At 39.4% G+C, this 14018-nt stretch overlaps 3 protein-coding genes across 3 annotated transcripts; 2 read left to right on the top strand and 1 right to left on the bottom strand.

Moving 5' to 3' along the window:
- Positions 1-134: 134 nt before the first annotated feature.
- On the bottom strand, positions 135-1525 carry LOC109407514 (uncharacterized). The gene is made up of 3 exons (XM_019680571.3): positions 1034-1525; positions 556-977; positions 135-487 (listed from the first exon to the last, which is right to left on the bottom strand). The coding sequence occupies exons 1-3, from the start codon at positions 1377-1379 to the stop codon at positions 272-274; spliced, it is 984 nt and encodes a 327-aa protein (XP_019536116.1). The 5' UTR covers positions 1380-1525; the 3' UTR covers positions 135-271.
- A 5356-nt stretch (positions 1526-6881) lies between these two features.
- Positions 6882-8483, top strand: LOC109425774 (protein anon-73B1). The gene is made up of 2 exons (XM_019701097.3): positions 6882-7099; positions 7177-8483. Exons 1-2 carry the CDS (start codon positions 6947-6949, stop codon positions 7279-7281), a joined length of 258 nt encoding a protein of 85 aa, XP_019556642.2. The 5' UTR covers positions 6882-6946; the 3' UTR covers positions 7282-8483.
- A 268-nt stretch (positions 8484-8751) lies between these two features.
- On the top strand, positions 8752-10106 carry LOC109407516 (zinc finger MYND domain-containing protein 10 homolog). Its single transcript, XM_019680573.3, has 2 exons — positions 8752-8956; positions 9027-10106. Exons 1-2 carry the CDS (start codon positions 8823-8825, stop codon positions 10069-10071), a joined length of 1179 nt encoding a protein of 392 aa, XP_019536118.3. The 5' UTR covers positions 8752-8822; the 3' UTR covers positions 10072-10106.
- The last annotated feature ends 3912 nt before the right edge of the window (positions 10107-14018 follow it).

Here is a 14018-nt window from a genome sequence, read left to right as displayed (position 1 = left end):
ATAATCAAATTCAAATCTCTGATAGAAGCACACGTTATTGCCTTTTGTAATCCCTGGCAATTCATTATTTTCGGCTTTTGACCTTTTTATCATTTGCTACTCAAGGAGGTCATCATTAAAAATAACAAATATCATTCTTCACAAATGTATTTACAAAATATATTCCTCGCATCCTTTAACTAAAGATAATAATAATCGCAATGGCACACAACTCTAATTGATACAACTTTAATGCATGGATCGGTTACCGCAAAATTGCGATAACTCTACTTTAGCCATACTCGGACTGAATGGTAAGGGAAAACTCCCCCTTGGAAATGAACGTACCGTGGTACCAAAGCCGTGTATCGACCAGCAAGGCGTCACCCGGCTCGACGTAGAAGCTAAAGCTGCGGCATTCTTCGTCGCACTCCGGAGTCGGTGCCAGTATCCAACTTTTGTTGCCCCTCAGCTGAGCCTGCCACATCAGCCGGGGTATGTAGTCAATCTGCAATAGTCGAATTTCACGATCGCAAATAGCTTTGTATTGAAATATGTATGAAGGTAGTAACTTACGTGCATCACCGCGCCCTGTTCGTAGCCCAGGAATACAAAGTCCGTATTCGGCATCTCGGCATCCTCTGGCAAGAAATGCGGCTTCGGGTAGAGCTTCCTCAACTCCGCCAGGATCACAGGGTTGCAGTTGCTCCAACCGACGTACCAGGGTTTATGCCCCGAGCGAAAGTCTTCCGACATTCGAAACACGTCCTTCAGTGTTTGGAAGTTTGATTTGAAATGCAAAAACTGGCAATCCTCATGGAAGCTGTTTAGCGCCGACGGATGTTTGTAGTAGAGGTCCTTGAGGAAGGTAAAGTTGAGCAACCTGGCTGCTGGCCAGTGGGATATGGCATTCTTGATGATGATGGGCCTCGACGAGTATGCATATGGTTTGAACTCCTCTCGCGACAGATTCGACAGAATAATTGGCCCTTGAACTCCTGAACATAGAATATGGTCATTAGATTGTTCCACTACACATCTTCAACATACTTACCCCTGCAAAAATCGCAATCCGACAAGGGCCTTGTCGCTTCCCAGACGAGATAGTTGTTCGGCACGATGCACCGTGTACCGAGTATCACCTCGATGAATGACGCCAGGAACGGGGTCAGCACAAATAGTGCTATCACAAAAATCACGCTGTACAGTATCGATAGTGTCCCGTCGTTCCACTGTGTCCAGGACAGTCGGCTGGGACGGTAACCGATGGACTGCTTGAACGCTTCTTCCATTTCCCGCTCGGTGACTCCCTTCTGGGACACTGCATTGTTCAGCACATGCAGTTTGTGCAGGAGAATTTGATCGCATAACTTCACTCGCACGTTGCTCAGCCGTGCCATTGTTCGTGATGTTTGTTTGAAAATGTTTTTTCACTACGCGTTAGTTGATTTTTACGTATTTTCCAAATTTCTGATACGATCCATCTCGAAAAAATATTTGTTTATGTTATTCTCTATGATGACAATGATTGTAATAGGGATTTCGAAGAAAAATCTCACAAACACCAATACAAATAATGGCCACAGAGAAACAGACGTAATGCTAATGCTATAAGTATACAAGTGCTCCAGCTGATGCTGAACGGTGTCGGCTAGTCAGAAATAACATTTCTTCTTGCCAAACTTGCTAAAATTTATCTGTCAAAAGTGATCAAATATTTGGCGTCTGGGCAAAGATGGAACGAACTAAGAATCGTAGATTGTACGAAAAGGAAATCCAGCAAACATGGGACTGATATGCGATTCACGGCAGTATAAACATCACAGTTTTGCGAGCTCGTACCGCGACATCTCAGGTTGTGGATAAAACAATAATTGCATTATGGTTCTTATGGTTATAGTTTGATAAAGTAGGCTGTTTTGGTACTGAAACGGACAGTATAAAAACGATTTTTTTCTTCATTAGTGGATGGTCATCACTGAAAAAATAAATCACATATCACATGGAAAATTCCCATTAGTTTGGCTATATAACTATTATTGGATTTTCCGATGAAAATTTCTTTGAATATTTCACATGAAATCCATACGGTCTATGGAAAACATTAGGAAATCACATAACTTCTATTGAAAAATCACATAACTTCGCAAAATCTATGTGATATTCCCATAAAATTCAATGGATACGCGTATGGAAACAGTCCATGTGAAAATCAGATGAAAACAATGTGAAAACTTTTTTCAGTGATGGGTACGATCCCAGCACTTGCAATTTTTCGTTAGTTGCTCTTCTCCCCGAGAGCAGATGACACCAGACCCTCTTCTGGGCATTTGCTCTAGCAGACCCGAAAACTTGAGTATCGGCTAACGGCAACTCATAATGGACCACCAATCGAACTGAAGAAGGAACAAGAGCCACACATCAATATTCTCGTGCTCATTATTCTACCCATGGACAGGATATAAAAGTGACAGCAGCAACCAGTTCGAGGACGATATAGTAGAATTATAATAGAATACATTTAGGCGCTGTACAAAGTGTCAGTGCAGTCGCCAGTTGGAATCGGTCACGCGGTGCCCTAGTGGACAAAAGAGCTGTCAAATAGGTCAAGTGGTTGGAGAATTAAAAAACGAATTTAAAGTGCCGAAATGCAAACAACCCTTTTTTCTTCTGATTTCTAAAGCAAGACTGTATTAGCTCTCCACATACTTCATTGAACAGGACTATTAATTTATATTCTAGAACCACGGCCTACTACTATTATTAATATCAGGCGAGGCCTCCTACATCTCTCCCTTGTAGCGGACAGGAGATTTTGTAGATATTTTGTAAATAAGTCTGTAAATATTTAAAATAAGATAGATTGTAAGAGAATACAATCTGTCTCAGATAATTGAAATTTGTAAATATCCCTTAGCTTAGGCAAACGAAAAGCATTTATTAACAAACGCTTCCCGAGGTCGAGGCCATTTGTTTTCTGGATAAGGTGGGAAAGGGAAAGCAGCACGACTATCGGTCAAGTTATCCACATAGCGGTGTAGTCACGATTGAACACGAAGGGTTTCGGGAAATGACGTACTTCCGGGTACGTCCGAGATCATTCACTTTCCCTTATCTGAGGCTACCAAGACTCGATCATTTCGTCCGTGATAGCTCAAAGAGTTGGAAGTGTCCGAGTTTGCTTGTTAGTTTTTCGTGTGCCTAGAGTAGGTTCAATGTGATGTTAGATATAGTTAGATAGTTTAATTTCTGTGTTTCGTTCCATAGTAGGCCAAAAGTGTGCGTAGATAACTGTGTGCGATTGTTGAACGATAAGAAGCCTAAGGAAAGGTAAGAAATTGTGCTCGTAAGGTGCTCTTGGTGCCAGTGCTAAGCTCTTTGTCCCGCCAGTACGGGCATTCATCTTCAATCCGCAGATTCTCGCACCCAAACGTGACCGCTTCTCCCCAACGGACGAAAACACCCGGCGACCGTCAACCTGCCGGAAGCGGACGGATCCGTCACCAAATCGGTCCGAGAAGGCCCGGGGACCTTCAGGTGGACGAAGTCCACGAGCTGGTGCGCCAACTGACCAGCAGGGCATCAACCAAGTGCCAGAAACCGCCATCGCATAGCTACCGTCAACCGCCATTGCGATCACGCGGTGACGAGCCGATCAACGACAGCGCCTCAATCAACCAAGCCGCCGGTGAGTCAACGACCCGGCTTACAGGTCATCGACTGCTGAGGTTGAGTAAGCAGAATAGATCGGTGAGTCAACCAATTTCTTTTATTTGCGGAGTGCGGCGTCCGCTGAGGGCGCCGCGGAGGATCTTTTTTGCCAGTCAAAGACTGATGAGATGAAGTGCCATTAGAGCCAATCGACCCTTTTTGAACATCGGAATTCCTTCCGACAGCGTCTTGGGGGACCAACGTCTTGGCCCCGTGAAAATGCGTGCGTGAGCCCGTCTTAGCCACCACTGCAGGAAAGCTTTGTCACCAGGAGCGCAGACCAATACGAAGCTGAGCTTCCAGCAAATGTGACGTCACGATACAGAGCACTGAGCACAGTTAGGAAGAGAGAGGGAGTGGCTAGGGAAATCGCACACATGCTAGGAGGTAGAAGATAGAGAACGAACACAATACATACAAGAAATTCGAATTCGATTATATGAGCCAATAAACATGTATCCTAGGAAATAAGTCACTATATGTACTCGCAAAAGTCAATATATTCCGTAGTCGTCCCATTAGTACCGTGAATAAATGTTAATATGAGTTTTCCTTCTTAGCAATTGGATTGTTTAAATGTGTTGAACATCACTGCGCGTTTCTCTGTAGTTTCGTGTCCCGTCCTCCATGTCGAGTTTGATTGGGTCATTTTATGAGTGTCTTCCAGCTCAGTGAGGGATCTGGTGGCGAGAGGAGAGTTTGCCAATGATGAGAACTTCTCTTTTGTGAGATCGTAGGGGTTCAGGTGAGATCTCTCACCGTCGTCTCTGAGTGTCGTCGTGATTGTGCTTTTATGTTGGGGTAATAGGGATTTCCCGTTTGGCCGTTTTAGATCGTAGCCAGCTGGATCGATCCATAAATCCTTTTCAGGAAATAAATGGACTCGCCTTTGGGAGTCTCATCCGGGCAATTTAAAATTGGGCTCGTGGTCTCCTTTCGAGGAGTGGCGCATAAGCCACGTGTTTTATGCTGGATCGCCCAGCAGCGGCTACACCCTCCTAGAATATGTAGGACGACAATCATCTTGGAATTTAGAACGTCGCAGATAGACGTGAATATCTCCAGAATAACGGAAAATTCCAGCATACTGTAGAGGTGGATTCGAAGGTTAGGGTAGAACGCAGAGTTGAACTGCCCATGTTCGCATAGTCAACATAAACCACCATTGACAAAGTCAGCACGACCATTCCGGTCAAGGAAAAAGAATGCACTGAACAGAAATTACTTGAGCGATTCTATTTGAGGTCCATACCTCGCTTTATAAAGCGCTTATAAGGTAGATAATTAGGTGAAGAAATGAGATTTTCTTGAGGTACTTTCAGGAATTATTTTCCGGTTTACTACAGGCATTCCTGTAGAGATTACTTTTGGGATCCCTTTAGGGATTACTTTAGAAAATCCTCAAAGGATTCTTTTAGGTATTCTAGAAAATCTTGAGAGGGTTCCTTCAGGTATTGTAGCCTGAAGGAATACTCAGGGATTCATGCTAGGATTACTTCACGGATTCCTTTAGGTAACCCAGGGAAGGACTGAAAGTTATTTTAATAAAGACAAATCTATCAATCAATCCTTTTGGTATACTTTGAAATAATTCGGCCGAGATGCATTCGAAGATTCGTAGTGGAAGTCTTTTAGGTATACATGCTGGGATTCCTCGCGAGATTTCTCCAGTAGTTCCTCCCATGATTTCTTTTAAATTCTTGCTAATCAGGGATGCCAGATGATTTACAAAATGTAGAGGAAAAATCTGTATCCCACACAAAAAATAACAATCCATCTTGCTCACAAATCTGTATTCCACATAACCGTAATCAGATTTTTGAGCATCTGAATCTGTGTATATGAGAGCTTGCACGCTGACGTCATCATTATCTCCTCCAAAAAAAATGAGAACAATGTTTACAAATCGTATGATAATTTGATGAGGTTTTGTTTTTGCTGCAAGCCTTTATGGCACCCCAGCTACTGAGCATTCAGCGAAGATTCCTTTTAGGATTTTTTGAGATATTCCTCTCAGAATTTCTGTCGGGATTCCTCCTGAAATTGGTTTAGAAAATCTTGGACAGAATTCTTTCAAGCGTTTCATAAAGGATTCTATTGGGGATTCCTACTACGGTTTCTTCAGAAATTCCTCCTGGTATCCTTTCAAAGATTCCTTCAGGATCCCTTCAAAGATTCTTCCCGTTTTTTGGCATTCCTCAAGGGATTTGCCAATCAATTCGCCCGGAATATCTTTAATTATTCTTTCTAGGATTCCTGCCGAGCTTTCAGTCGGGATTCGTATCATTTATGTGTGTAATAATTTATATTATTTGATGTTTCCGCTTAAACAATAGTTTTCGAGACAAATTTTTGAAAATAGCGTATAGTCCATTATTGTACTTAATTTTTATAAAAATGTGTATAAGGTAAATTTCGCATATTTCCTTTATTTGTGAGATTCAATCAAATTTTGTTTTTTTTTTTAATTCGAGGTGTGACTTTATTTCCAAAATTGTCTAATTAGCTTCATTGGTAGTGTTGAGATAATTCCATATTCTGAATCTGCATGCAAAACTGAGCCGAAATCCAAATTTTCATGAATTTTGGTGCCCGGGAACCTATTCAAGGCTGAAAGTCTCTTTAATAAAGATATTAATTAATTAATTAACCTATTCAAAAATCAATTTGAAGTTTGTATGGAAGCGATTTGTCGAATCACCCCTCGTCGCATTTTGTACTGGGTGGAGCTGTCAAGCAGTTGCCCAGCTGTCAGATTGCAAAAAATCTCTTTGAAATTGATTTTAGGTATCAAAATAAAGTTCTAAAAATCTGAAAAAAAAAATCATAATGGCTCAGAAAAAGGTGCTCTTTCGTATAAAATCAAAAAAATCGATACATTTTTCTTATTTTAAAAACCCAATTAACCTACTTATGCATTACTTTTATTTGTTGGTTCATATTGGTCGCAAAGATCTATTGTACGAATAAAATATCGTTTTCAAATTGGAATTCGTTTATAATCCCTAATGTCTTGTGTGAATATTTAAGTATAATCACTTTTTGGATGCTCTATTCCTTTTGGATCAACTGTACATTTGAAAATGGCATTCGACCCGTAGGATGATAGTACTTGACATTAGTTTTGATACTTCGGCAGATTGTCAATTTAATAAAAAAAAAAAACAAATAAAAAATCAATAATTTTGATTTAACAACACTAACTTCGGACGCAGATTTTAGTTCTTGTTCAAAGGACGAATCAATCGCGAGGAACATGAGTGCGACGCTGGTCAGCATCGCTGAGGAGGACTTTTTCGGTACCGTAATACGCTACGGATTGTACGTGGGTGCCATCTTTCAAATGGTTTGCCTGGCTGCGTGCATTGTGCTCCCCGACGGAAGTGCCGATGGGTTGAACGGGTCAAAGGTAAATTTACGACTATTGTTTTTCTCTGTCTAGTAGAATCGATCACTGAAGGTGGATCATTATCAATCCATTTACAGGGCAACGACAGCGAGGACTCCAGTTCGGAGCATTCGTCGCCACAGAATACTCCCCGACGTCCGTACCATCGGAGCCGCAAGCAGGATAAGAAGAAAAGGCGTTAAGCCTTAAATGAAATAATACTTACATACTTGGTATTGGATATTATTTATGTATTTTAAGTTAGGAAGTTTATTTTAAGTATGCATCAGTATTGTTGCAATAGACCATGTTGGTGATATGTGATTTTAAATTTAGTGTCAATCCGGAGACAACGAGTTTTTTTGTTGGGGAAATTTTCTAGACTTTCTGGGCATGAGTGTAATTACTGTGGCAGTGATAAAGAAGTACTTTTGAAGAGAAGCAGGTCATGTTTCAGTAGGAACGCATAGCTAGAAAGACGATGTAGAAATTTTGTAATTCTTACGTTTAATACTTGGTTATTTTCATTACTATATAGAATAGAGTAAAGAAACTATAGAGGACGAATGTCGCTGCTGTTCCCTTTGTTCTCGTTCGCAAACATGTCGGGTATCTATCTGTCAAACTGCATACTTTTTCGCTTTGACACTTATATCCCGGCCTATCTCCGCCAGCAAAAGATGTTGCGGCAGCGACGCCAGCGACATTCCTCCTCTATAGTTTATTAACTCTATTCTATATAGCTGTACCTTTTTTGTTAGTCCCTTAATCTGTTCTATTATTTTGACACTCATGCAAGTATAACATTTCTCATATGAAGCTGCCAAAAGTGAGTAAGTATAATAATGAATTTCCGACCGTCAGTAGCAGGTACACAAACAGTAGGGTCTAGGATCATTTGGGCAGGAGCACCTATTTTGGGCACTTGCTGTTATAACTCGGTCAATTTCAAACCGATTGACTTGAATTTCTGCACATGGCTAGATACTGTGCGTATCTGTTCGTGTCTAAAAAATCAAGTCAAACGGTTCTAAATTGACTGAGCTATAGCAGCAAGTGCCCAAAATAGGTGCTCCTACCCAAATGGTCCCGGACTTTATCATGAAGAATCTCAGACAACTCAAAGTAAACATTTTCAAAACTACTAAATAGGTGTTTGAATCAACGTATGGCATCTTCAGTAATGTATGCGATGTTTAAAATGTGCATCAAATAAAATTCGTAACTGCTGAAAGATTAAACTTTACTGAAGATTGCCTCTTGTGCTTAATCATTCATATCTAAGTTTAATTATATGAAAGATAAAGTTATCCGACTAACAGATAATTTTGTAGAAATGCTTGGTAATCTTCAAACGCAATTCCAATAGTCATGAATTGACAAAATAAAATCCCATTAAAATCTACCGAAGTTGTTTTGTTATTTCCAGAAACTCTCCATAGATGATCTAAATTTTATCTTATTGTCTATCTAATGTTGTTTATCTGATGTCAATTGTAAATATTCTAAGATTTTATCAATTTCAATACATTGCGCAATACATTTGCAACATGGACAACCTGTGAAAACTTATAATTTTGCCAAATACACCAGGAGGAGTTCAAAATGATGAAAACATTCCATCAAACATTCTAAACACCATTCGCCGTACATGCGCTGCGCAGGCTCACATGTTATTCAAATCGATCAAACTAGCCATGTCTCCAAACGAACACTCGCCATTTGGTTGCTAAGAGCAGTAGGAATGTGTTATTTGCAATCTGAATCGAATCCAACGCGCTGCAAGATGTCCTACCCCTGTGCTGTGTATCCGGATGAAGTGGACTACTTCGTGGAAAGTCTAAGGAAATTCCAGGTCGCTGACATCGGAAGTGAGAGGTACTACAGTTCTGATCACCGTTGGAGTTCTTCTTTGGAATCATACATAGGACTCCCTTTCTTGTTCCAGCTGGTTCGAACAGAATGAAACCGTTTTGAAATTGACTCAACAAGCATCCATAGAGGCAAGCACCCAGCAGGAAGAGGTCATCAAAGAGAAACTTCTCGTCGAAGGAAAACTTCCACTGTTGGTCCACGAAGCGTACTGTGCCCTTGTTTGGAGGATCAAGGTTCTGCCCAAGCTGATCGATTCCAAGGACCAGCTACCGGCTTCGTTTGTGCTTTATAGCGTTCTATATTACGAAGTCAACGTTGTTGCGCTTTTGGAAACACTTCTTTTCCATCAAACCTGCTGCGAAGCGATTGGCGACTCCGCTCTAGATCTTATCGACTATTGCGCTCAGGCTTTGGGGCTTTTGGTCGGCTACGCGAATAGCAAGCATAATGATATCGAAGATCCCAAGGCACTTTTGCAGGAACCAGCCATAGATGAATTCAAGCGAATGAAACTTGAAATTGACTTTAAAATTGGTTTGAAATGCGCTACAATTTTAAGCTATTTGATGAACAACCTCAGCGTTCTTCCACTGAGTGCAACTAATCGCGTTATCAAAACCCATGATGTACCTTGTTTGATCGCGGAAATCTTGCACGCCAAACCATGGCTTCGTAGAACTGGCAAAGGATTTGAAAAGTTCCTGGAAGGTCAATGGACGCCAGTGTATGGCGAAGATATCCTCAAAGTAACCAAAGACGAAGCGCAGGCATGGTTTTGTTTGTACGCACTGCTTTTCAATGAAAATGCCATGCGAAACTACGAAGCTACTGATTTCAGAAGAAAAGAGATAGGAAAGTGCGCTGGTTTGTTGAACGATCACGTACTGGACCAAGTTCCGGTGCTGTCTCAGCTGAAGCAATTTTTGTGCAGCTTTCAAATGGGCAGTGGAGCAACGGGTAAACACCAGGATAAGTTGTTGCTGGATGAGGTTCCGGAAATAAAGGAAGCTTTGTTGGCCGAAGCTAAAAAAGCTGGATGGAAGGCAATAATCGACAAGCACAGGCGGATTTTCGTTGAACTGTCACAGGAAGAGATTGGTGCTATGGCAAAAAGGTAAAGAAATATTTCAAAATCATCTTATTTGAAAACGAAAGTATTGTGTATTTTCTGAGGATTCCTCTAGCATTTGCATCAGGATCCAAGTTCTGGCGATTCTTGCAAAAGCTCTTCCTGGGAATTTTTCTAGTAATTTGTTTCTGAGATACGATCAAAAAACGATCAATTCTGACTATACATGTCAATGGTTGCTCTTCCGTGATTGATCTGAACTGGTACCAATTGCACTGAGATCCAACTGAATAAGGGGCTGGGATATTCCACTTATTCTCAAAGTGCAATTTTAGCATCTCATGCATACTTGATCAATAACGGTGCCGGCCAAGTCCTTATAGTCAGCTGGGAAGGGAAAGGAATGTTAGAGTGTACTGGTTGTTGCTACTAGAGACCGAGAGCACTCTGCGTCCCCACAACCTGCACGGACTGGGGTATTTGTTAGACGGAAAGGATGGAAGATCTGGGAGTCACCGTTGGGCCAGTGATGCGATCCATGGATACGGGTTATTTATAGTGTTCGTGATAGATTGTGTGGTGAATAAGGTCAAGCGGCACAGCACGCTTTGGTTGCATAACTTATAGGCGTTATATATACACTGTGCTGTGAGTGGAAATTGGAAGGGAGGGAAACGACTTTTTTCCAATTCGTTTCTGGTTCTAGCGATGGCTATGAACATATGAATATACATGAGTTGTATATGTAGAGAAGAGAGAGCGAGAGAAAGTGGATAGAAAGATACAAAGTAGGATGAAAAGGACGGGCCAGGGATTGAACCCATGACCTTCTGCATACGAATCAGAAGCGGTAGCCACTAGACCACCAAGCCCGTCAATCTAGTAATTTGTTTCTGAGATACTTTCAAAAACTAATTCTAGAGATTCTTTGAGGGATTTCAAAGAATGATTTCTCCAAGATTTTTTCTTCGAGAATATGTGAGGTTCCTTCAAGAAATTCTATCTGGGTATTAGCCTGGTACACGGTTTATATGGGAAAACAAAAAAAAATGGAAAAACTTTAACTCCTGTATACTTTTTGAGTTCCACTTTGGTCCCATATCAATTGTGCAAAATTTCAGATCGATCGGAAAAACTATATTTTAGCGCCCGCCATTTTTAGTTTTTCATACGATTTACTAATGGGAAAATTTTACTTCTGCAAAGAAAAATCGCTAGGAGTCGCCCCTAGACCCCTAAAAATAAGTCGATGAATGATTTCAGTAGCAAACTTCACGAGGAATCAGACCTCCGAAGACCGCTTTATTTTTAGGAGCTCAGGGGCAACCTGTGGCGATTTTTATTTGAAAAAGTGATTTTCCCCATAGTAAATCGTATGAAAACTTAAAATGGCTGGCGCTAAAATATATGTAGTTTCTACTATCGAGCTGAAATTTTGCACAGTTAATATAGGGCAAATATGGAACTCAAAAAGTGTACAGGAGTAAAATGTCTTTTTGTATCCCACGCTACTGGGTATACTCCAGGACAGGAACCCCATCTGTCGATTACCGTAAGATCGCCATTTACGCCATACGATTTGAATATACACTCCCGTTCAAAAGTTTGGGGTCACCCCCTCAAAAACATGTCATTTTTTTAGGCCCATATCTCCGCCAATTTGCGTCCGATTTCAAAACCCTAGGTTTCATTCAAAAGATAATAAGTCAACGAAACTTTAAACATGATTTAAAAGAATTTTTTTCAATAAAATTTGTATGTAAACTTAACCCAAAGTTGCCAAATTTTCTAAAAAATGAATATAAACTTACGGCAGTGTCGCTGGAAGTTGGGTCGACCAAATTTTAAGATGAGAGCGGTAATATGACCCATTTTCTATTAGCTTTCAACTGCTTTTTACAGAACTTAGCTAACAAATCTAGAAAAATAGTTATTAAGTAAATTAATCCTTGATGTCATCGACCAAAAATTTGGGGTCACCCCTCAAAATGCTGTATCGGCCAAAAGTTTGGGGTCATTATCGTAAAACATGGAAAAGTGATTTGTTGATATCTTTGTCATCTTTCATTCAATTTCATTCAATTGATGCCAACTCTGAGTTTAACAGGTTCCAAAAAAAAAAAAACATGAAGAATAGAACAAAACTGCCGAAAATACGTAAATTCCACTGCTCTTCAAAAATTCTTTCAAGATTTCTGAGCGTAATTCCTGTTCAATTTATAAACAACTTGCTTGTGCGATATCTTTTTTTTTTCAATAAAATCATTATCAGTTTTTTGCATAACTTTCTATAGCTATTCTCAAATGTAGGAAAAATATAACATTAGGCAAAATGTTCTTTATTGTGTAACTGAAGCGATTTTCGTAAAACATCAATAAAAACCCATTTCTCAAAATTCGACATAACTTTCCACATACTAAACATGCATATGTTCATAAAGTTTTTAATGTATTGGAATCTTATACTATTCTACTAAAGGTAAAGTTCAATAGTTGGTTAGTAATAATGCACCAAGCCAGCCTTCAGCTTGATAAAGTGAGTTGCCTTGTTTACAAAGAAATTATTAAAAAATATTTATTTAAGTCCTGTGATGCAATAGCACAACGGATTCGGCTAAAAATTTGTCCAGAGTAGTAGAATATTGTTTTCTGAATGACGCAGAAGAAAAAAAAATACTTTAATTGCATTCTTCATAAAAAAAATAATCCATAAAGATGGTCATTGTAAAAAATTGCATTCTTTTTGCTCCATTGATGCAAATTTTCGACTCTTTCAATAATTTTCCCAGATGAACGACGGGGATACACAAAAAAGTGGTATATTGTTTTGAAAATTCTATACGTTCCTCGCACAGAAAAAAATAAAATATTTTTTCGTTATACTCCTTATGCTACACATTCCATATAACTACGTGTATTGTGTAGACGGGGCAAGATGGGTCACCCTAATTTTTCGGTATGTTTGCATAGTTTTTGAAAATGTTTTATTTTTCATAGAAAGGCTATTCTGTGACCTACATTACCGAAGCGATGAGAGCACTGAAAATTTGAGAACATATTTTTTAAATTTTCCTTCAAAAAATATAGGTTTTCAAAGTCCGTTTATGGCTACCCGAACAAAAATCTTCTAGTTCTGAGAATAATCTACCGATATGTTTCAACACTTTCTTCATGTAATCTGTACGTCTATGAAGCTTAGATGTATAGAGAAAAACTAGAAGATATAGTATTTTTTGTTGGAGGAAAATCGAGTTTTCTTATAGCTGACCCATCTTGCCCCCGTTAAAATGAGGTGGGGCAAGATGGGTCATGTTTTGAAAATTGTTTGTCAAGACGCAGGTTTCAAACTTTATAACCTTTTTATACTCTTATATCATAGCTGACTAGTGTATCTGAGAGTCGTGGTAGAATACAGAGAAATGCGATTTATATTCAGAAAGTTATAGGGATCCATTTCTTAGGTGACCCATCCTGCCCCCACTTACCATATTTTCAAAAAAGTTGATCCTATGTTATTGTACACCTTATTTAATAACAACCGGATGTAAAACAATATATTTCCAACATCAATGTTATGTAAAATTTGTATTAGGTTGCATTGTTATTTGAAAGAACCTTCAAAGAACGAAACTGCTTTGATTACTGTGCCTGTAATGGCGCACAGTAACCAAACCAGCAGTGCTATTAAGAAGCAGTTTTCTGCATTTGAAAACACATCCTTCCTACTTTCGACTGGATGCATAAAAAATTGTTTATTGAATATTTTCATGTCCTTTTTGCTTTACAATTGAATTTTAATCAAAAAATCGAATCTCACTTGAGTCTAATATTTCAACAACTAATTTTTCAATTGAGTTTAAGCTTCACCAAAATGTTTATTACTCATGCTGCTGCAGCATGGAATATACTTATCTGATATTAAAAACGATATACCATATGTGAACAGTAATTTTATTTATATTTTCAAATTTCGGCAATCGTTAAATTCACCTCATT

The sequence above is a fragment of the Aedes albopictus genome, chromosome 3, assembly GCF_035046485.1.
Source record: "Aedes albopictus strain Foshan chromosome 3, AalbF5, whole genome shotgun sequence".
NCBI classification, from domain to species: Eukaryota; Metazoa; Arthropoda; class Insecta; order Diptera; family Culicidae; genus Aedes; species Aedes albopictus.
The sequence above is the reverse complement of the archived record's forward strand: the minus strand, read 5'-3'. Positions and strand labels throughout refer to the sequence as shown.

Excerpts from the sequence above, each read along its gene's own strand:
- LOC109407514 (XM_019680571.3), bottom strand. The coding sequence starts at position 1,379 with ATGGCACGGCTGAGCAACGTGCGAGTGAAGTTATGCGATCAAATTCTC. Across the intron at positions 978-1,033 it reads GGATTGCGATTTTTGCAGGG|GAGTTCAAGGGCCAATTATT; the intron begins GTAAGTATGTTG and ends TTCTATGTTCAG. Across the intron at positions 488-555 it reads AACAGGGCGCGGTGATGCAC|ATTGACTACATACCCCGGCT; the intron begins GTAAGTTACTAC and ends CGACTATTGCAG.
- LOC109425774 (XM_019701097.3), top strand. The coding sequence starts at position 6,947 with ATGAGTGCGACGCTGGTCAGCATCGCTGAGGAGGACTTTTTCGGTACC. Across the intron at positions 7,100-7,176 it reads ATGGGTTGAACGGGTCAAAG|GGCAACGACAGCGAGGACTC; the intron begins GTAAATTTACGA and ends ATCCATTTACAG.
- LOC109407516 (XM_019680573.3), top strand. The coding sequence starts at position 8,823 with ATGTGTTATTTGCAATCTGAATCGAATCCAACGCGCTGCAAGATGTCC. Across the intron at positions 8,957-9,026 it reads GCTGACATCGGAAGTGAGAG|CTGGTTCGAACAGAATGAAA; the intron begins GTACTACAGTTC and ends TTCTTGTTCCAG.